The sequence below is a fragment of the Oncorhynchus gorbuscha genome, linkage group LG05 (assembly GCF_021184085.1).
Source record: "Oncorhynchus gorbuscha isolate QuinsamMale2020 ecotype Even-year linkage group LG05, OgorEven_v1.0, whole genome shotgun sequence".
Classification (NCBI taxonomy): Eukaryota; Metazoa; Chordata; class Actinopteri; order Salmoniformes; family Salmonidae; genus Oncorhynchus; species Oncorhynchus gorbuscha.
The window spans coordinates 7754262-7777198 of NC_060177.1; the positions used below are offsets into that span (position 1 = coordinate 7754262).

The following is a 22937-nucleotide window of genomic DNA, read 5'->3' on the forward strand; positions in this document are numbered from 1 at the left end:
AGGGTTCTAGATTGGGAGGGGATGATGGTACCATACGCATTATATGCAGGGTTCTAGATTGGGAGGAGATGATTGTACCATACGCATTATATGCAGGGTTCTAGATTGGGAGGGGATGATGGCTAGATAATTCTGCCATGTTTTTCTATTTTTAAACTGTATACACTTAGCCTGGGACCAGATATATGAAACTGCTTCAAAGGTGAAACAAAGCTAGTTGATCAGTGTGGTCCCAGGCTAGTTTCACACTGACCACGTACATCAACTCAGGGTTCTGTAGAGGTGTGCCTCCACCAGGTCGCCTAACAAACACAAAACATTTCACATCTCCAACCTACAATACATCTTACATTGACTGGTGCATTCTGAACACTAAAATTAACTGTAGAAGATACAAATGACAGGAAAGACGTGGGGTAGGACCACTCTGACAGAATGATTTACTGGTCTCCCTTTACATATCTTTTTAATTAAATTACACAAAAATACATAACTACTGGTAACACAAAACCTGGACTTACTTGGGTCGTATGGGGTCTATTGGCGTGTCTTCCAGCAGATCGTAGATGTAGTTATTGTATATTTCTATGTAGGACACAAACACACTGTAGCAGCTGTCCTCGTCAACTCCCTCACATTTGCAAGCCTCCTCTGGACTGATCATGTCTGCGAACTCTGGGTCAGGCTTTTGCCTGAAGGACAGAACCAACACGAAACCTCAGTCTCAAACCAGCTTCAACAATCAAGAAAGTGCCATTTCCAGTATAATTTCAACAGGTTGTCTTGATGTCATCCAAATAGTCTCTGAAACACTAAAGTCAATGCATGAAAGATGTCAATAACCTAGCATCTAATTACATCTGAGGGTGATCACATGTGTGTGCAGGAAACCTGTTTGTCTTATAAAACCCATGCATACTTTGAGGACGGCGTTTTGGGCACGGTGGACTGTTGATTTGATTCTCTCTTCTGTCTCTCCAGGAGAGCGTCCACCTGACCTTGGATCTCCATGCCATTCTTGTCGTCCGTCCTAAACACCTGCGAGATTGAACATTTGAAAGCTAGACGTATAGGGATTAGCGCTCAATTTAACATGTGGAGAACCTGAAATTCAAATAGTAAAATAATATTGGCTTTTTTGCACATATTTGCTGTTGAATAAAAAGGCCAACTCAAAGTTAAGTCTCTCACAAGCACTTGATTGGCTAGTGTACAAACACATTCAGTTCAATGTATACATGTCTGATGAAAAGACAAGGACAAAAGCATACATTGATGCTCTGTAGGAACAGAGTTGTACACCCAGAGATATGACAGAAAATAAGTCTTACAAATCTCTTGGCCTGTAATGGACCGATGCTGTTGAATAGCATGTCCAGAGAGCGGGGGAGGAGACCACCTTCTCCAGGAGAGCCTGTCATGGTAAACGTCTTTCCACTGCCTGTGACGCCATAAGTGAATAGCAATCCTATGGACAGCAAAGAAAAACAAAAATCGCCGCTCAACACCCTGTCGAAACCGAATACTTTAAAAACGTATGTGTTATTACAAATAAATGAGCAGTTTCGCTCACTTACCATTCTTGCAGTGAATGAGGTCATCCACAAGTGGTTTGGCAACATCCTCAAACAACTCTATTTGGGAGGTTTGAATTCCAAACACTTTTTTAAAGGAGTACTGAGTCTGTGAAAGAAAACACCATTATGAGATGACATCATAGAGAGAGACGATTTGTGAAAGAAAGCATGTTCATGATGAGATGACATCATAGAGAGACGGTCTATGAAAGAAAACACCATTATGAGATGACATCAGAGAGACGGCCTGTGAAAACACGTTCATTATGAGATGACATCATAGAGAGACAGTCTGTGAAAGAACACGTTCATTATGAGATGACATCATAGAGAGACGGTCTGTGAAAGAACACATTCATTATGAGATGACATCATAGAGAGACGGTCTGTGAAAGAACACGTTCATTATGAGATGACATCATAGAGAGACGGTCTGTGAAAGAAAGCATGTTCATGATGAGATGACATCATAGAGAGACGGTCTATGAAAGAACACGTTCATTATGAGATGACATCATAGAGAGACGGTCTGTGAAAGAACACGTTCATTATGAGATGACATCATAGAGAGACGGTCTGTGAAAGAACACGTTCATTATGAGATGACATCATAGTTCATTATGAGATGACATCATAGAGAGACGGTCTGTGAAAGAACACGTTCATTATGAGATGACACAGGAAGACGCATCATAGAGAGATGTAATGTCTGTGTTACACCTGTACCTCTTTGTATTCCCCATTGCGGTTGGCTTTGATGCCATCAGGAGCATGCAGCTGAATGGTGCTGCTGCTGATCATTTCAATACAACACTCCTCATCTGTAGCTCCTAAAGGGCGGATACGGCAGTACACCTGCACACAGCAAATCACCATACTTTAAGACGTGTCATTCATTAGCTACGTATACATTATTTAGTCATTATCAACTTGCTTTTAGTAACTATTAATTGGAGGTGACAGCTGACAGTGACCAACTTACACCAACTGGGTCTTTTTGTGTGTGGGATGTTTTCTTCAGGGGTGGCCTCCGTGGAGTTTTGCCCTTTCTGTGAAATGAATGATGGGCATTTAGAGGTTGAGTAGCTACAGTACATCTACACAGTGACGGACTTGGCTGAAAAAAAAACACTGCAACAAGACATGGCTTGCATAACTAACACATAGTTAGCTACAAATCCAGAAGACAGCAGATCCGACCCGCTTGCTTACAGCTGCACTAGGGTCAGACAGGGTTCCTGTGTAGATTAACATTTCAGTTAGTGCTAAACACAGCTGCTAGAATCCTGACTAGAACCAAAAAACGTGATCATATTACTCCAGTGCTAAGCCCCTCTACATTGGCTTCCTGTCAAGGTTTTACTGCTAACCTACAAAGCAGTACATGGGCTTGCTCCTACCTATCTTTCCGATTTGGTCCTGCCACACAGTCACAAGACGCAGGCCTCCCTACTGTCCCTAGAACATCTAAGCAAACAGCTGGAGGCAGGGCTTTCTCCTATAGAGATCCATTTTTATGGAATGGTCTGCCTATTCATTGTGAGAGACACAGACTCCGTCTCAACTTTTAAGTCGTTATTGAAGACCCACCTCTTCAGTAGGTCCTATGACCGAGTGTAGTCTGGCCCAGGAGCGAAGGTGAACAGAAAAGCACTGGAGCAACGAATCGCACTTGCTGTCTCTGTCTGGCCGGTTCCCCTCTCTCCACTGGGATTCTCTGCATCAAACCTTAGTGGTGTGGGGGCTGTGCCTTGTCAAAAGTGGGAGGGGTTATATCCTGCCTGTTTGGCCGAGCCCGTGGGTATCGTCGGACGGGGCCACAGTGTCTCCCGACCCCTCCGGTCTCAGCCTCCCATATTTATGCTGCAATAGTTTGTGTCGGGGGGCTAGGGTCAGTCTGTTATATCTGGAGTATTTCTCCTGTCTGAATTTAAGTGTGCTCTCTCTAATCCTCTCTCGGAGGACCTGAGCCCTAGGACCATGCCGCAGGACTATCTGACCCGATGACTCCTTGCTGTCAGAGACCTGGCCAGGTGGTGCCAGAATAACAACATATCCCTCAAAGTAACCAAGACTATGGAGATTATTGTGGACTACAGGAAAAGGAGAACCAAGCACGTCCTCAATCTCATCGATGGTGCTGTAGTGGAGCAGGCTGAGAGCTTCATGTTCCTTGGTGTCGACATCAACAAACTAGAATGGTCCAAACACACCAAAACAGTCGTGAAGAGGGCACGACAATGCCTATTCCCCCTCAGGAAACTAAAAATATTTGGCATGGGTCCTGAGATCCTCAAAAAGGTTCTACAGCTGCAACATTGGTTGGATCACTGCCTGGTATGGCAATTGCTCGGCCTCTGACCGCAAGGCACTACAGAGGGTAGTGTGTACAGCCCAGTACATCACTGGAGCTAAGCTGCCTGCCATCCAGGACCTCTACATCAGGCGGTGTCAGAGGAAGGCCCTAACAATTGTCAAAGACCCCAGCCATAGACTGTTCTCTAGGACAAAAAGGCTTTTCAACAGTTTTACCCCTTAGCCATAAGACTCCTGAACAGGTAATCAAATGGCTACCCAGAATATTTGCCCCCAACCCCTCTTTTTACACTGCTGCTACTCTGTTTATCATATATGCATAGTCACGTTAACTATACATTCATGTACATACTACCTCAATAGGGCCAACCAACCAGTGCTCCCGCACATTGGCTAACCAGGCTATCTGCATTGTGTCCCTCCACCCACCAACCCCTCTTTTACATATTGCTACTCTCATCATATATGCATAGTCACTTTAACCATATCTACATACTACCTCAATTAGCCTGACTAACCGGTGTCTGTATGTAGCCCCGCTACTGTATATATCCTGTCTATTTACTGTTTTATTTCTTTACTTAACTATTGTTCAATACAGTTTTTGCACTATTGGTAAGAGCCTCTAAGTAAGCATTTCACTGTAAGGTCTACACCGGTTGTATTCTGCGCACGTGACAAATAAACGTTGATTTGTCCCCAGTCCACCTGGTCATGCTGCTGCTCCCAGACCTGCTGTTATCAAACCTCTAGAGACAGCAGGAGCGGTAGAGATTATTGTATATATATTTTTTAAACCTTTATTTAACCAGGTAGACTGGTTGAGAACAAGTTTACAACTGCGACCTGGCTGCAGTTGTAAAGCAGTGCGACAAAAAATAGAGTTACAAATGGAATAAATAAACGTACAGTCAATAATACAATAGAAAAGGTCTATATACAGTGTGTGGAAATGAGATAAGATTAGGGAGGTAAGACAATAAATACGCCGTAGTGACAAAGTAATTACAATTTAGCAATTAAACACTGGAGTGATAGATACTCTGAATGATCGGCTATGAAAAGCCATAGTCATTTATGAACATTTGAACATCTTGGCCATGTTCTGTTATAATCTCCACCAGGTACAGCCGGTTCCCTCTCCAGGTTTCTTCATTAGGTTTTGTCCTTTCTAGGGAGTTTCTCCTAGCCACTGCTTCTCTGCATGGCTTGCTGTTTGGGGTTTTAGACTGGTTTCTGTACAGCACTTTGTGACAATCTGATGTAAAGAGCGTCTGCTAAATGACTTAAATGTAAAAAAATGTAAATAATCTTATGTAAAAAAAAGGCTATAAATACATTTGATTGATTGACCATGGAGTCAGCGCCAGATGTTTCTCAGAAAACTGTCCATTTGGTTTTCATGCTAGGTAGCAGAAGCCACAGCAGTCATTTTGGACTGGCACTGTCAGCCAATCAACTCCTTTTCTTGTTCAACTTGACATGCCACATTGGCCGATGTGGCTACTACTAGCTAGCATTAGGACAAATGTCAGTTTACTTAAAACTAACCGTTGTTCAATCTTATCCGTGTAACTATTGGGATAATGGGACAATTCGGAGTACAAGGTATTTCTTCATTCCTGCATTGAGGTACCTTTCCCGATATATCTTGCACTGTTTCCTAGTGCATTAAGCTACACAGTTAGCCTGTCAGACCCTGGTGCAGCTGTAAGCAAGCGGGTCGGATCTGCTGGCTACAAAATCAGCCCACACTTCAGAAAAGTATATATGTTCAAGTCAACCTCGCAAACTGGCGTCTCTATTGTATTGTGTTGTCTAACGTCTATGCATTATGTTGGAGTAGCTTGCTAAACTGGCGAACATTACATTCGACATGATCCTTAGATATCACGCCATTGTGGCTAGTTAGTTATCAATGCAGGTTATCTGCTGGTTTAGTTAGCTAGAAGGCTAACATGCTAACTGCTGGCTACCTTGTTCGCTATCGTTATTAAACTCCTTACGAATGAAAACGTTACACAATAGTATTGTACTTACGCAGGTCTTTGCATTTTTAATGTTGCCTTTGTTTATCTTTCCCCTTAAGTTCGATGAGCTTCTTCAGTTTTTGAAAATTCCCTCTCGTGTGACGTCACGTATGTGTTGGTGGTTTTGCGCCAATAAAAACGCAGACAGCTTAATCATTATGCGAAGGAAGCCCCGCCCCCACATTTGTGTCGCCCCAAAGTACCTTCTTATCTGCCCTGACCGAACATATAGGATCAGCTGAGTGTGTGCTGCACACTTCTGCATTATATGTTGGGAATAAAACTAACCATATATTCAATAATCATTCAATAAAAAACAATGTGTACAATGTCTTTTTCAAGAATATTGTGCTTATGATAAAATCCAAAGTGATCCTCTAGCCTACATGTGATTAATGAATGAAGAAAACCAAAGTGAGCTCTTCTTCAAATGTACTACAATGAGAAAACAGTGTTTGGAGTTTGCTGTAGGCCTAGTTCATGTGTTGCATTCATAGGAGGTTTTTGCTCCCTAGTTTATTTCAAGGCAATACACAGACACCTTTTATTTATGAGAATTCACAATAATTCACAATAAATAACATTAACTAAAATATGAACTAAAATGAGACAAGATTTACAGGAGCCAAAGAAAACGTTTAATGTGTAACAGAGAACTATAATGTCTTGGTGATGCTTTAAATAATACTGTACTTAACAGTTTACAGGAAAGCTGACATGTATCACTTGTATCTCTAAAAGGCAGCTTCACTTTAGTAGCTGACCATCATACATACTGTACACTTCATTAATAAGTTATTGTATCCTTCAGTGCTGATTTTAGTTTACAATATACTACCAAAACCCTCTACTTAACAGTCCTTAGACTACAGACTGTGGTCCTAAAATTGTTGTGTTTGTGGTACATATCCATTGTTTGTGTATAAAAATGATCAAGTGATAAATATATTTAGTATAAAAATAAAGTGTTTAAAAAGAAAAACTAAATTGAAGGAATATTGAAAATTCCTCTTCATGTAACATTCAGTGGATTGATTCTTCATGTACAGTTTGACTTCCAACTGCTTCAGTCTCTTCCTGTATCCTCAGTGGATTGATTCTTCATATACAGTTTGACTTCCAACTGCTTCAGTCTCTTCCTGCTCCTCAGTGGATTGATTCTTCATATACAGTTTGACTTCCAACTGCTCCAGTCTCTTCCTGTATCCTCAGTGGATTGATTCTTCTTTTGACTTCCAACTGCTTCAGTCTCTTCCTGTATCCTCAGTGGATTGATTCTTCATATACAGTTTGACTTCCAACTGCTCAGTCTCTTCCTGCTCCTCAGTGGATTGATTCTTCATATACAGTTTGACTTCCAACTGCTGCTCTTCCTGTATCCTCAGTGGATTGATTCTTCATGTACAGTTTGACTTCCAACTGCTTCAGTCTCTTCCTGCTCCTCAGTGGATTGATTCTTCTTTCCAACTGCTTCAGTCTCTATCCTCAGTGGATTGATTCTTCATATACAGTTTGACTTCATGTACTTTGCTTCAGTCCAGTCTCTTCCTGCTCTGCTTCCAGTCTCTTCCTGCTCCTCAGTGGATTGATTCTTCATATACAGTTTGACTTCCAACTGCTCCAGTCTCTTCCTGTATCCTCAGTGGATTGATTCTTCATATACAGTTTGACTTCCAACTGCTCCAGTCTCTTCCTGTATCCTCAGTGGATTGATTCTTCATATACAGTTTGACTTCCAACTGCTTCAGTCTCTTCCTGTATCCTCAGTGGATTGATTCTTCATATACAGTTTGACTTCCAACTGCTTCAGTCTCTTCCTGTATCCTCAGTGGATTGATTCTTCATATACAGTTTGACTTCCAATTGCTCCAGTCTCTTCCTGCTCCTCAGTGGATTGATTCTTCATATACAGTTTGACTTCCAACTGCTCCAGTCTCTTCCTGCTCCTCAGTGGATTGATTCTTCATATACAGTTTGACTTCCAACTGCTCCAGTCTCTTCCTGTATCCTCAGTGGATTGATTCTTCATATACAGTTTGACTTCCAACTGCTCCAGTCTCTTCCTGCTCCTCAGTGGATTGATTCTTCATATACAGTTTGACTTCCAATTGCTCCTCTGCCTCAGTCTCTTCCTGTAGTCTCTTCCTCCTCAGTGGATTGATTCTTCATATACAGTTTGACTCCTCAGTGGATTGATTCTTCATATACAGTTTGACTTCCAACTGCTTCAGTCTCTTCCTGTATCCTCAGTGGATTGATTCTTCATATACAGTTTGACTTCCAACTGCTTCAGTCTCTTCCTGTATCCTCAGTGGATTGATTCTTCATATACAGTTTGACTTCCAACTGATTCAGTCTCTTCCTGTATCCTCAGTGGATTGATTCTTCATATACAGTTTGACTTCCAACTGCTTCAGTCTCTTCCTGCTCCTCAGTGGATTGATTCTTCATATACAGTTTGACTTCCAATTGCTCCAGTCTCTTCCTGTATCCTCAGTGGATTGATTCTTCTCATACAGTTTGACTTCCAACTGCTCCAGTCTCTTCCTGTATCCTCAGTGGATTGATTCTTCTCATACAGTTTGACTTCCAACTGCTTCAGTCTCTTCCTGCTCCTCAGTAGCGTTGGTAAGTAAGCGAACAAAAGCAAGGACTATGTGTTTAGTACTGTGTACTTGTCCTATAGTCAATGTAATAATACCAGAGGTACCACTAACTCTGTCTGTCCCTCATTGCAGTATATATGGAGCTCTTGTTTAGCTACCAGTTTATTCATCCGTGCTGACAATGTGAAGAACAGTTCATTGCCCCTTCAGCATTGTATCTTGTCAGGACTTCACCTCTATCCAACACCAAGAAGCCATAGTGGTTCACTTCAGTTGTTCACCTCTTCTCCCAAGCCCACCCCCACCACAGTGTCCAGTTTAATCATAGTAATATAATACAAATATATGCCATTTAGCAGACGCTCTTATCCAAAGTGACTTACATTCATGCTTGTATACATTTTACGTGTGGGTGGCCCTGTGAATCAAATCCACAATCCTGGCATTACAGGCACCATGCTCCACCAACTGAACCCTCCAGTTCCTACATCCCATATACATTGTCATTAGCATGTGGCTAATGGCTAGCGCTAGTGGTACTGGCAGCCCTTGGCTATTGGATGTGACTGTGTCTTCTCAGTGTGTTCTCCCCGGGTGGCTGACCAGAGCAGAGGCAGACTAAAGAGGAAGATGATACCAAGGCTGAGGGTGACACTCAGCAGTGCCGCCCCCAGTGTGTTGGTGAAGGTGATGGGCAGAGAGTACGTGAGGAGCCACGGGCGTCGCGTCACCATGTCCTGCTCAATGGCCTCCATCTGGAAATGAGTGCCGATTATGCCGAACACGTGGAACAGTTGGTGGCTGTGACCTGCAGAGGGTGCAAAAGGACTGTGGTTAAATACCTACAGTAGTAGTGGTACGGGAGAGGTACGAAGCAGAACTCAACGAGGAGAACTGTAACTGGCCAGCAACAGAGGAACTGGCCTCCACAGCATAAGGGGGAAACAGGAATGCACAGTGAGACCCAGAGGCAGTGATATAAAGAATACTATGTTGTTATAATGCTACATACGTCATACCACTAATGTCAAGCCAGTGTTGATCAGTATCCACTGTATTACCGCAAGTCTTGCACAATACAGTGACAAATCATTCTGAAATTAATCAAACAAGCAGCCTTTCCAGATAGACCATGCACTTTGACCTATGTAGTCGAAGCTGCCGGGGGCCAGGCGCTCTGGTAGGTGTGTGGCGAAGAGGAATGCGGTCAGGAAGGCCAGGGCGATGTGGGTGTGGTGGAGGGGGTTGGTGTTGTTGTCAGTGCAGCCCTCACCCACACAGAGGAAGAGCTGTCAAAACAGTAGAATGTATTATCCTCACGTCACGTGACAGGCTTCATCACAGTCATACTCCACATGGCTGTTGAACCAAGATAGCATGGTACAGGTGTAGGATATTCATTTGATCACCCGGTTGTTGCAGGACATTTCCTATACAGCAGGAAACACCAACTTGTAGTGTATTTGAGCTTTAAAAAATATTTTAACATTGGTAATTTACAGTTCAAAATTTCAGACTTGATTTGCCCCAACTTAAAACATATCAACCCATACAAAAATGTCCATGAATTATAATCTATAATTATAATCAACATTTCTGTTGCTGCAGGATTATTTTACTGCTGTGAGAAACTGGTCAAATTAAGATCCAATAGCTGTGCATACAGAATTTCAGAACTGTTCATGAATACTTAAATGTACACCTGCATTCCACTGACTTGACCATAATTATACCATTAACCAGACAACAAAGTGTACAGAGCTTGCTAGGTTTCAAAAGATATAGTCGTACAATAATCAGAGAAACTAGCTTCAGCTCATTTTCATCCCTAGTCCCACGATCTGGCAAAAAAACGATAAAAACATCACATGAATCAAACATTGACACAGTACACTTCAATAATACAAACACTGTTCTATACTTTAACTTTTCCTCAGGCACAGAAGGTGCGTCTGTCACACAGAGGGGTGAGAAATGTAATGACTCACCCTGTAGAAGAGAGGAATGTTGTCGAACAGGTAGGGTAATGCGAAAGCTAGAATGCGGAGAAATTTGCCAAACTTTGGGCTCTTACACTCTGAGAATCTGAAGGAAAAAACAGTTATGGTTGTTTTATCAGCCATCACAATGAGCCAAATCCATGCACATTCATTATACACTGCAAATAAGTATGGCTTTTAATGAATCAATGTCTGCCATCTCTTTGTTCCCTATCTCTGTGCATTAAGGACAGATGAATAGAAGATGCTCTTAACAGCATCTAGGGATCAACATATTGCATTACTGTTGCATGGTTGTTAAAATGATTAGAAACACATTTCCCGGTATCCAATTTGGGAATAAACTGTAGCCTTTAAGAACTTGCTCCCAAATAGACACTTTTTCAGTGCATGTTTGTATCTAGCATGAACTCATCTTGTTTAAATATTACACAGGACATTTTCCTGGTTTTATATTCCCGGCACAAATCACTGACAGTGCATTTGGAGAGTATTGAGACCACTGGACTTCTTCTGTTTAAGAATGATGGAGGCCACTGTGTTCTTGGGGACCTTCAATGCTGGAGATATGTTTTGGTACCCTTCCCCAGATCTGTGCCTCGACACCATCCTGTCTCGGAGCTCTACGGACAATTCCTTCAACCTCATGGCTTGATTTTTGCTCTGACCTGCACTGTCAACTGTGGGACCTTAAATAGACATGTGCTTTTCCACATCTTATCCAATCAATTGAATTTGCCACAGGCAGTCTTCAATCAAGTTGTAGAAACATCTCAAGGAGGATCAATGGAAACAGGATGCACATGAGCTCAATTTCTAGTCTAATAGCAAAAACATTTTTTTTAAAGGCTGTAACGTAACAAATGTGGGAAAAGTCAAGGGGTCTGAATGCTTTCCGAACACGCAGCTTTAATTCAATTCACTCACCTGCTCTCCTTACCTTCCACACAATCATAACTGCTGAGTCATTGTCAGATCAGACTAGCAAAATTGATTCTGTTTTTGTAGCTTTGGAACACATTCCAGTGTAAATGAAGCCAACTCCCTCTTCACATAAAGAACACACGATCTGTTGCTAACTACTGTACATGTCTTCCCTCTCCTTACTACCTCTTCCAAATAAAACCACACTTGATAGTCTATCTATGGAGTGACGAGGCCTACATGGTTTTTTGTTAGATAGTTAGTTATGTTAGCAGTAGCACACTGAGTTAGGTTAGCAGTAGCACACTGAGTTATGTTAGCAGTAGCACACTGAGTTAGGTTAGCAGTAGCACACTGAGTTAGGTTAGCAGTAGCACACTGAGTTAGGTTAGCAGTAGCACACTGAGTTATGTTAGCAGTAGCACAGTGAGTTATGTTAGCTGAGTTAGGTTAGCAGTAGCACACTGAGTTAGGTTAGCAGTAGCACAGCAGTTGACAGATAGCAAAAAAAAACGCATGACTAACGGATGACATGATGTTTACCTTTTTATGATGTGATGGTTATATTGGATATATGGTAAACCAAGCCTTAGCAGAAAAGAGGAGGGAGAAGCATTGTGAGACTGCCATCAAGCAGAGAATACTCAGTAATAATTATGAAGAAATGTAGGCAAACCAGTCAGTGTGCGTTTTAACAACAATGTGTAGGCTTAGTGTACGATGACAAGCGAAGTCACAATAGCTGCTACACAGTGAAGCTAAGCTGAGGTAAAAGACAGGTCCAATTTGCCTCCTATCATGCATGATATTTTGACAGAAAGGAACTGAAAGGAGCAGTTTCATTCCCCCAAATTAATTCATAACAGCAGTATGTGTATCAAATATACATGAAATGTACGTTAAAATGTTTCTTGTCAAATATGAGTCCACACAGTAGGATTTAGACTAAATGTGATTGTTTCTGGTTGGAGGAATATTGTAATTTTGTAATCTTATTAATTCACAACTTCCAAAGCTAGGAGTCAAGTTGTACAATCACATTCCTTTAAAACCCAGAGATAATTATACAATATCCTCATTAGCACTATGAGATGCCTGCGATTGAGTGGTTGCTAAACAACAGGCAGGTTGACATTTATTGTCACGAGTCTTGTCCTGGAGGCAGAACTGAGCATTTTCCCCTTAGATAGGCCATATTGTAAACATTCATGAAAACAAACATTTGCTTTTTGGTTTTCATTTAAGGTTAGGTTTAGCAGTGTGGTTAAGGTTTAAAATCAGATTTGATGACTTTGTGGCTGTGTCAACTAGTGACCACTCTGCAGAGCTGCCTCCAGAACAAGAAAAAACACTAACCTGCAAACAACAGTGGCCTTCCAGTAGAAAGCTCTCTTACCTGGAGTAGCAGGCTAAGGCGGTACAGATGACAGTGTTTACCACAGCGATGGGGATATAGTACTGGTGGAACGAACTGTTCACCCACTTATCAGGAATCACGTAGGCAGAATATGTTATGGCAGAGCCTGGAGGGGAATGATATATGCATAACCATACATGCAGGAATAGACACAAATACATAAACATGTGTGTGCATACACAGGTACTGCAAACTATGTGTATATACCATAGACTATATCGATGTGTATAATATACACACATACAGATGGAGGATCTTAATTTGATCACCCTGTCCCAGGAGATCTTTCCTACTGTTGCAAACTGGCTCAAATTAAGATCCTCCATGTGGGAAAGGCATTCATACGTGTGTATACAAAACACACACTGTCACCCTTCAGCATGCAGATGCTGGAAGAAGTGTAGGTTCCAATCTGAGGACTGGCTGGTCCAGGTCTCAGTATCCATGGTACATGTGCTTAAGCACAATCCTGGATGCATTTCCATAACTAATAACGCCCTTTGTATGGCAGGTTGGTGCTACACATGAGTTGGTTTGAGGGTATAGTTACCCTGACTGTACATGATGTCCTGTTCAAGACCTGCTACACACAAAGGGATTTTTTAAACTGGGTGCAGAGCTATATAAATGCAAACCATTATGTGTTTTTCCACATCATCCCCTACTGCCACCCATAGACACCTTTTGTAAGCCCCTCCTAAATCCAAAAGGATTGAATGGATGAGTCAAATGTGGTCATAGAGCCTGTGGTAGGCCAGGCAGTTGGTGCCATTTATCTTACACACATGCACTTCCATCAGATCTGTAAGGAGGCATTAACAAGCGACTAGGGGTTGATTTGGGATTGGGGGAAACCACAGAATTAGATTAAATGAAACAGGCATAGATGTTTAATGTGATCAATCCAACACTTCAAATTGTACATTAAAAGTATGACTGGCCAGTGTACCCACCACAGAACATCCATTTGAATTGGACTACATTCCCTTCCTACCAGTGGAGGCTTCTGAGGGGAGGACAGCTCATAATAATGGCTGGAATGGAGCAAATGGAATGGCATCAAACGATGTTTACCATTCCACGGATTCCGCTCCAGCCATTACCACGAGCCCATCCTCCTCTATAAAGGTGCCACCAACCTCCTGTGCTTCCTACCCATTATATCTCCATCGGTGTATCATACAAGGACTCTCAGTTAAAAGACCTGCAGGTTCAAAACTTTATACATTGACTAGATAGAATCCATACAATGCCGTTCCCTCTAGGAATACACCTGCATAACATAGTAGTCATGTCCCTAGGGGCAACAATGTTCTTTTGAATAGAATTCCATTTCTATGACATGTCTACTCACCCAGGCTGTAGAGACTCAGAGCTCCGTAGTCGAAGAAGAAGCAGATGTGCCGTGCGCGTGTTGACATGGTGCTGAAGGTGTGGGCACAGCTAGAGGCCAGCGGGTACACACAGCACGACATCAGGAACACCAGGAGGGGCCATGTGAACACGACATCAGGAACACCAGGAGGGGCCACAGAGGGTTAGTTTGGCACTGGAGGACACGTTCCTTCAGGACCACCGTCCAGCTTCCATAAGAAGTACCTGTCCCCAGAGGGTTAGTTTGACCCTGGATCAGGACCACCGTCAGCAGCTTCCATAAGAAGTACCTGTCAGGACACACAGAGGGTTAGTTTGGCACTGTTTGGACCACCGTCAGCAGCTGGTAGGGACACACAGAGGGTTAGTTTGGCACTGGAGGACACGTTCCTTCAGGACCACCGCAGCTTCCATAAGAAGTACCTGTCAGGACACACAGAGGGTTCCAGGACACGTTCCTTCAGGACCACCGAAGTACCTGTCAGGACACACAGAGGGTTAGTTTGGCACTGGAGGACACGTTCCTTCAGGACCACCGTCAGCAGCTTCCATAAGAAGTACCTGTCAGGACACACAGAGGGTTAGTTTGGCCCTGGAGGACACGTTCCTTCAGGACCAATTGTTTATCGGGGGAGCAATCCTTTACCAATTTTGTGGTACTTGTTTCAGCATTCAATCAGAATGCAAGTTAATTATCATTCTTCAAAATTAAATCATTATTTTGGATTGTTTGCCTAAACAGCACAATGATAGCTTTAAAAAAATACAAAAAAATACCTTTTAACCAGCCTGGTCTTTTGTAAGATGACCATATTCTCCAGTTCAGTCAACCACAGTGAGTTACTGTATCTACCACAAAGTTTTCCCTGGCCTGTACACAGTAGTTACAGAGGCAGCGGGCTGTGTTTCCATGTCTCTGCACACCTCATTAACAAATAAACCTTATTTGTGGTTTTCCCCATCACTACACTGAGCTGTTCACTAATTGTGGCAACTCATTTGAGAGCTGTGAGAGGAGAGAGAAGAGGGAGACAGAGAGAGAGGGAGAGAGAAATAGAAAGGGGAGTTCTTGATCCTTGCAGTGCAGAGGCAAGTGTCTTAACGACTGTCATCAGGTAGACAGTCACATACACCATGTTACACTGCTAATCAAATACCACTTCCTGTGGAAGGCCTCAAGCCTGTGGAATATGCTTCAGCTGCTATTCAATAAAACCTGTTAATCATGTTTTCTGGTTGAGACCAAATCCAAAGCAACATTGTTCCAGGGAATTGAGAGTGAGAGCATGTTTCAATATGCAGCTGCTTCTTTTCTGTCATTAAAAGACGTTATGTTCATTGTTCGTATCCAAATGATAAAGATGAGAGAAAAGTTCAACTGTTTCCTCTCGTCTCGGTCTGCATTGAATACTACAATGATCCTCAAAGAGATGTTATATAGGTTATTAAACAGTTTGAGAAGTCCCCCTATCTCCTATTAACTCAAATGCACAGGATTACCGGACACACATTTAACTATACGGATCATTGTTTTTTGGGGATGAAGATTTTTTGAATAAAGAATCTAAGGAAAAGAGCTCAATTTGTTTTAATCTATGAAGGATGTTAAGGTTTTGAATGTAGTACAACTCTGTCTTAAGGACACATAACACTGCTGTGACAGGACATTTGAGTTCTTACCCAGCACGTATACATCTGATTCCACTAATGAACTAATAACCATTCAACCCTGAAGTAGGTGTGTTAGTGCTGGGTAACACTTTATTTACATTCTACATCAGATAGTCCCGAGTAGATGGTTTGTAGATGTTCAATAACTGTAAACAAATGTCAATGTTTCTGTACAGCACTTTGTGACATCAGCTGATGTAAGAAGGGCTTTAGAAATACGTTTGATTGAAATAACTATCCACTAACCCTAACCATGATAATAAACCTAACCCTAACCATGACAATAAACCTAACCCTAACCATGATAATAAACCTAACCCTAACCCTAACCATGATAATAAACCTAACCCTAACCCTAACCATGATAATAAACCTAACCCTATCCATGATAACCCTAACCATGATAATAAACCTAACCCTAACCCTAACCATGATAATAAACCTAACCCTAACCATGATAATAAACCTAACCCTAACCCTAACCATGATAATAAACCTAACCCTAACCATGATAATAAACCTAACCCTAACCATGATAATAAACCTAACCCTAACCATGATAATAAACCTAACCCTAACCATGATAATAAACCTAACCCTAAAACCATGAAATAAACCTAACCCTAACCATGATAATAAACCTAACCCTAACCATGATAATAAACCTAACCCTAACCATGATAATAAACCTAACCCTAACCATGATAATAAACCTAACCCTAACCATGATAATAAACCTAACCCTAACCCTAACCATGATAATAAACCTAACCCTAACCATGATAATAAACCTAACCCTAACCCTAACCATGATAATAAACCTAACCCTAACCATGATAATAAACCTAACCCTAACCATGATAATAATAAACCTAACCCTAACCATGATAATAAACCTAACCCTAACCATGATAATAAACCTAACCCTAACCATGATAATAAACCTAACCCTAACCATGATAATAAACCTAACCCTAACCATGATAATAAACCTAACCCTAACCATGATAATAAACCTAACCCTAACCATGATAATAAACCTAACCCTAACCATGATAATAAACCTAACCCTAACCATGATAATAAACCTAACCCTAACCATGATAATAAAACCTAACCCCTAACCAACCATGATAATAAACCTAACCCTAACCATGATAATAAACCTAACCCTAACCATGATAATAAACCTAACCCTAACCAACCAACCATGATAATAAACCTAACCCTAACCATGATAATAAACCTAACCCTAACCATGATAATAAACCTAACCCTAACCATGATAATAAACCTAACCCTAACCATGATAATAAACCTAACCCTAACCCTAACCATGATAATAAACCTAACCCTAACCCTAACCATGATAATAAACCTAACCCTAACCATGATAATAAAACTAACCCTAACCCTAATCATGATAATAAACCTAACCCTAAACCTAACCATGATAATAAACCTAACCCTAACCCTAACCATGATAATAAACCTAACCCTAACCATGATAATAAACCTAACCCTAACCATGATAATAAACCTAACCCTAACCATGATAATAAACCTAACCCTAACCATGATAATAAACCTAACCCTAACCATGATAATAAACCTAACCCTAACCATGATAATTCTAAAAGAAACAAAAACCTAACCCTAACCATGATAATAAACCTAACCCTAACCATGATAATAAAACTAAGGACCTAACCTCTAACCATGATAATAAAACCTAACCCATAACCATGATAATAAACCTAACCTAACCATGATAATAAACCTAACCCAAAAATAACCATGATAATAAACCTAACCCTTTGTCCATGATAATAAATGCTCTAACCCTAACCATGATAATAAACCTAACCCTAAAATAATAAATCCTAACCCTAAACCAAAAAATGATAATAAACCTAACCCTAACCTCTGATATAAACCTTCCTGTAACCATGATTTCAATTTTACTGCTAACCTAACCCTAACCATGATAATAAACCTAACCCTAACCATGATAATAAACCTAACCCTAACGATAATAAACCTACCCTAACCATGATAATAAACCTAACCCTAACCATGATAATAAACCTGGACAGGGCTTTCTAACCATGATAATAAACCTAACCTAACCATGATAATAAACCTAACCCTAACTCAACCATGATAATAAACCTAACCATCTAACCATGATAATAAACCTAACCCAACCATGATAATAAACCTAACCCCTAACCATGATAATAAACCTAACCGGTAACCCTCTTTTCACTGGGATAAACCTAACCCTGTTACGGGGCTGATAATGCTGGGGCTAAACCTAACCCTAACCATGATAATAAACCTAACCCTAACCATGATAATAAACCTAACCCTAACCATGATAATAAACCTAACCCCTAACCATGATAATAAACCTAAGATTTCCCTAACTATGATAATAAACCTAACCCAACCATGATAATAAACCTAATCCTAACCATGATAATAAACCCCTAACCCCTAACCCAACATGATAATAAACCTAACCCTCCTGATAATAAGCCTAACCCTTAACCTGAGTAATTTATGTGTCCTAACCATGATAATAAACCTAACCTAACCATGATAATAAACCTAACCCTAACCATGATAATAAACTTTCTCTAACCATGATAATACCTAACCCTAACCATGATAATAAACTACCTGACATGATGACTCCTTGCTGTCCCCAGTCCACCTAACCATGATAATAAAACCCTAACCCTAACCATGTCTCAGGATAATGAACTCCTTGCCCCCAACCTGGCTAACCATGATAATAAACCTAACCCTAACCCAACCATGATAATAAACCTAACCCTAACCATGATAATAAACCTAACCCTAACCAATGCCATAATAAACTGGCCAACCCTAACCATGATAATAAACCTAACTCTAACCATGATAATAAACCTAACCCTAACCATGATAATAGGACCTAACCCTAACCCTAACCATGATAATAAACCTGTCCCCAACCACCTGACTGTGATAATAAACCTAACCCCTAAATTTAACCATGATAATCAATGAACCTAACCTAACCATGATAATAAACCTAACCCTAACCAGAAGAGGATGACCCCACCCTAACCATGTTCCTAAACCTAACCCTAACCATGATAATAAACCTAACCCTAACCATGATAATAAACCTAACCCTAACCATGATAATAAACCTAACCCTAACCATGATAATAAACCTAACCCTAACCATGATAATAAACCTAACCCTAACCATGATAATAAACCTAACCCTAACCATGATAATAAACCTAACCCTAACCATGATAATAAACCTAACCATGATAATAAACCTAACCATGATAATAAACCTAACCATAACCATGATAATAAACCTAACCCTAAGCCAAATTTAGCAAACAATTGCTAAACAGGATAGTTTGTTGATAGTATGACCATCTACAGAGCATCTTGTGTGGGACGATCCAAATAAAGTGTGACCAAAACATGTGCCCCTATGTGGCGTTCACAAGGAACCCCGTAAGTGTAACAGGTGTCGCTCGGCTATACCATGTGGGCAGGAAGTGTGTCCAGATATTGAGCGTTTCATTGGTCAGCTGGAAGAGGCTGAGGATGCAGTCAGTGGCCGAGCTGTGAGGGTGTCGGTAGCCTGAGATGATGCTGTCCTCATGGAACACCTAAACAAAACAAAACCCAGGGTTACTGCACAGTTGGCCAACACTCATTCACCACACAGTAGTAGGCTATATCTAGATACATATGGAGAGGAGCCTGTTTACTATAAACCCAATGGTTATGATGTTGACATATTTCCCAGTGAAAGTAGGGGATTCTTGAGGGGAGTCACAATGATACATTCTTGACATTCTAAGTGTCAAGAATAAACACAAGCTTCAGAATAGTGTTCCACTCAAATTCCATGTCCACATGTTCAACTTCTGAATTAACTGGACTTAAATATAAAATATAACCTCGACTCTGAAAATAATATTGTAGGATTTGTCATTCTAAAACGTAGTGAAGTAAAGTAACTTACTTTTGGGACTTGGTGGATGGTGAAGACTCTGGGCAGTTTAATAAGGCTGAGCATGTTGTCTGAGAGGACTGTGGTGTTGACTTCACTTGCTGTATGAACTGAAGCCAGAGAGAGGGAGCATCTTTTCCTTTATACGGTTGTTGCTATGTTGTTCTGTCAGTTCCTCCCTCCCTCCCACTCCCCACCCATCCAGAACATTCAGTACACCTGTTCCACTCCTCCTCCTCCTCTCTCTCTCTCTCTCCCTCTCGTCAGGCTCTGCACACCCCATCTAGTTTCACCCCAAGACAAAAAGGTGTTTAGCAGCTGAGTTCATGTTCACACACAGACATACAAAAATATTCACATTCTTCAAAAAAGCTGCCAAGGAAGAACACTCTTGAAAAGGGCAACAGAAGTCTTACCAAAAGTGTTCATATTTTGAAAGATAATGGTTTATGAGTTACAGAGTTTGTCTTTGAGAGCAGTTGGCCTATTGTTCTCTGAAGTAAAAACAATGAGTTAATGACTGATTACGGTAGCCTAACAATCACAAAGGGGAAAGAGCACAGCAGTACAGCGAGTTTAGCAGCTTTCACAGTGATGTTTAGAGATTTCAACCCCTGCCTCGCCTCGCTTGTGTCTGCTTGGTGCTCGTGAACTAGATCCATGGAATAAGTATCAGAAAAATATATATTGATCTGTCTATGTATGCAGCAAAGAAATGCATAACATTATTCTGTAAATCTACAATCCTCCTACTTGAACACAGTGGCTAAATGAAATATCTAGCTTCATCCTTGAGGACAAGATTTAGGTCCTACTGTAACATCAAAGGCAGACCAAATGATTTCCACAATATCTGGCAGTCCCACATCAGATTCATGTCAATAAGAAATAAGACACAAGACAACTCATTTTTGTTTGTCTGTATACATGGCTGTGCCTATTCTGATACTGTACACAAGTGTACGCAAGTCATGGGGAGAAATACAAAATAAAAACAGCTATTATTGAAGCTATTCATTGTATCTTTTTTTACCTGGACAATACATTTATAAACAGGGTTTCGCAGTGAGGAATCTTGGTTCAACGACAAGGTAACAGTGACAAAAACAAGCACTACCTCAGTCTCCAAGGAACCAGCAGTTACTGACATTCATTGTCTTAATAATCACTTTAGAATGGGTGGCCATTTTCCATTAAGATACACCTAAGTGAAGATGTCTGGAGATTAGCAGTGAATTTAGCCTGGTCCCAGACCTGTTTGTGCTGTCTTTCCAACTCCTATAGATGTAGGATCTTAATTTGAGCCAGTTTGCTACAGGAGGAAAATAGTCCTGTAGCAACAGGAAATGTGAATTATTATGTGGATTATAATTAACGGACATTTTTGTAAGGGTTGATACGTTTTTCGTTAGAGCAAATCAAGTGACATTTTAAAGTGGAAATTATAAACTTTAGAATACTTTTAAAACCTTAAATACACTTCAAGTTTGCATTTCCTGCTCAGCAGGAACATTCTCAGCAACAAAAAGATCAAATTAAGATCTGTATGGTCATTGGGTAACAGCACAAACAAATCTGGGACCAGGCTATATTGAACTCTGCCAAATATACAAACTGAGTTTCAGTCACACCAGATAAAGGCTGGCAATGAATGAAGGGTGTGTGGTTGAAAGAAACATCTCTTTCACTCATTCCTTCCATGTTAGAAAGAGGCATGTACTCATGTCACCTGCCCACAGAACGAGTGTCACACCCAGAGATGACTGAAAGCTTAAATCAACATTCTTCCGTGTTATGTTGTTCAAAATCTGAACACAAAGGATGAAAACATATTTCACTTTTGCTACAGACGTAGTAAGTGGAAACAGTGTCTGAACATTAATGTGGCCTTTTCTTAGTAATTTTCTGTCATGTGTAAATAAATGTTGTCTTTATTTTAATTTGATTTTGTTGCTTTGTTTGTTGGAATATAGTTACAAATGATGTTGTATTGCTTTGAATGGACATTGCTAACTACTGTAGATCAAAGGTTTGGTTCACTTGAGGACAGTTAATCTCAAATCTCAGTAACTAGAACGTGTAAAAATGAACCAAGCGTGTAAACTGAGTAACAACTACATGGCTAGGCTTATATCAGCACAGACATGATGGTCCTACAGATCACAGAAGAGCCTGATCTTTTACCTGCAGTACCATTACAAATTAATGTCACATTTTATCTGAAGATACTCAACAATTTGATAGGGTTATGAGTAGGGTCAGGTTAAGTGAGGGTTGGGGTTAAGGGTCAGTGCAGTGGAGGCTGCGGATGGGAGGAAGGCTCATAATAGATTACAGCCTCAAGCCTTCTTGGGTATAATGCTCAAGCTTGGCACAGCTGTATTTGGGGAGTTTATCCCATTATTCTCTGCAGATTCTCTCAAGCTCTGTCAGGTTAGATGGGGAGAGTTGCTGCAAAGCTATTTTCAGGTCTATCCAGACATCTCCCCAGATCCGGCAGGTTAGCCAACCAGAGTGACATGTCCCTAGGCCTGTCAGGTTAACCTAAATGACATGTCCCCAGACCCGGTAGGATAACATAAGTGACATGTCCCCAGACCCGGCAGGTTAACCAACCAGAGTGACATGTCTCTAGACCTGGCAGGTTAACCTAGGTGACATGTCCCCAGACCAGGCAGGTTAACCTAAGTGACATGTCCCCAGACCAGGCAGGTTAACCTAAGTGACATGTCCCCAGACCAGGCAGGTTAACCTAAGTGACATGTCCCCAGACCAGGCAGGTTAACCTAAGTGACACGTCCCAAGACCGGGCAGGTTGACCTAAGTGACACGTCCCTAGACCCGGCAGGTTAACCTAAGTGACAAGTCCCAAGACCGGGCAGGTTAACCTAAGTGGCACATCCCTAGACCCGGCAGGTTAACCTAAGTGACACGCCCCAGACCCGGCAGGTTAACCTAGGTGACATGTCCCCAGACCCGGCAGGTTAAC

At 41.2% G+C, this 22937-nt stretch overlaps 1 protein-coding gene and 1 pseudogene across 1 annotated transcript; both read right to left on the reverse strand.

The window, feature by feature from the left end:
- LOC124035395 overlaps positions 1-6042 on the reverse strand; it is a 20835-nt pseudogene extending 14793 nt beyond the window's left edge.
- A 2067-nt stretch (positions 6043-8109) lies between these two features.
- On the reverse strand, positions 8110-20046 carry LOC124035484 (membrane progestin receptor gamma-B-like). Its single transcript, XM_046348939.1, has 9 exons — positions 19961-20046; positions 19474-19601; positions 14740-14805; positions 14225-14373; positions 12850-12976; positions 11997-12041; positions 10518-10614; positions 9674-9818; positions 8110-9337 (listed from the first exon to the last, which is right to left on the reverse strand). Exons 1-9 carry the CDS (start codon positions 20012-20014, stop codon positions 9060-9062), a joined length of 1089 nt encoding a protein of 362 aa, XP_046204895.1. The 5' UTR covers positions 20015-20046; the 3' UTR covers positions 8110-9059.
- Positions 20047-22937: the final 2891 nt, after the last annotated feature.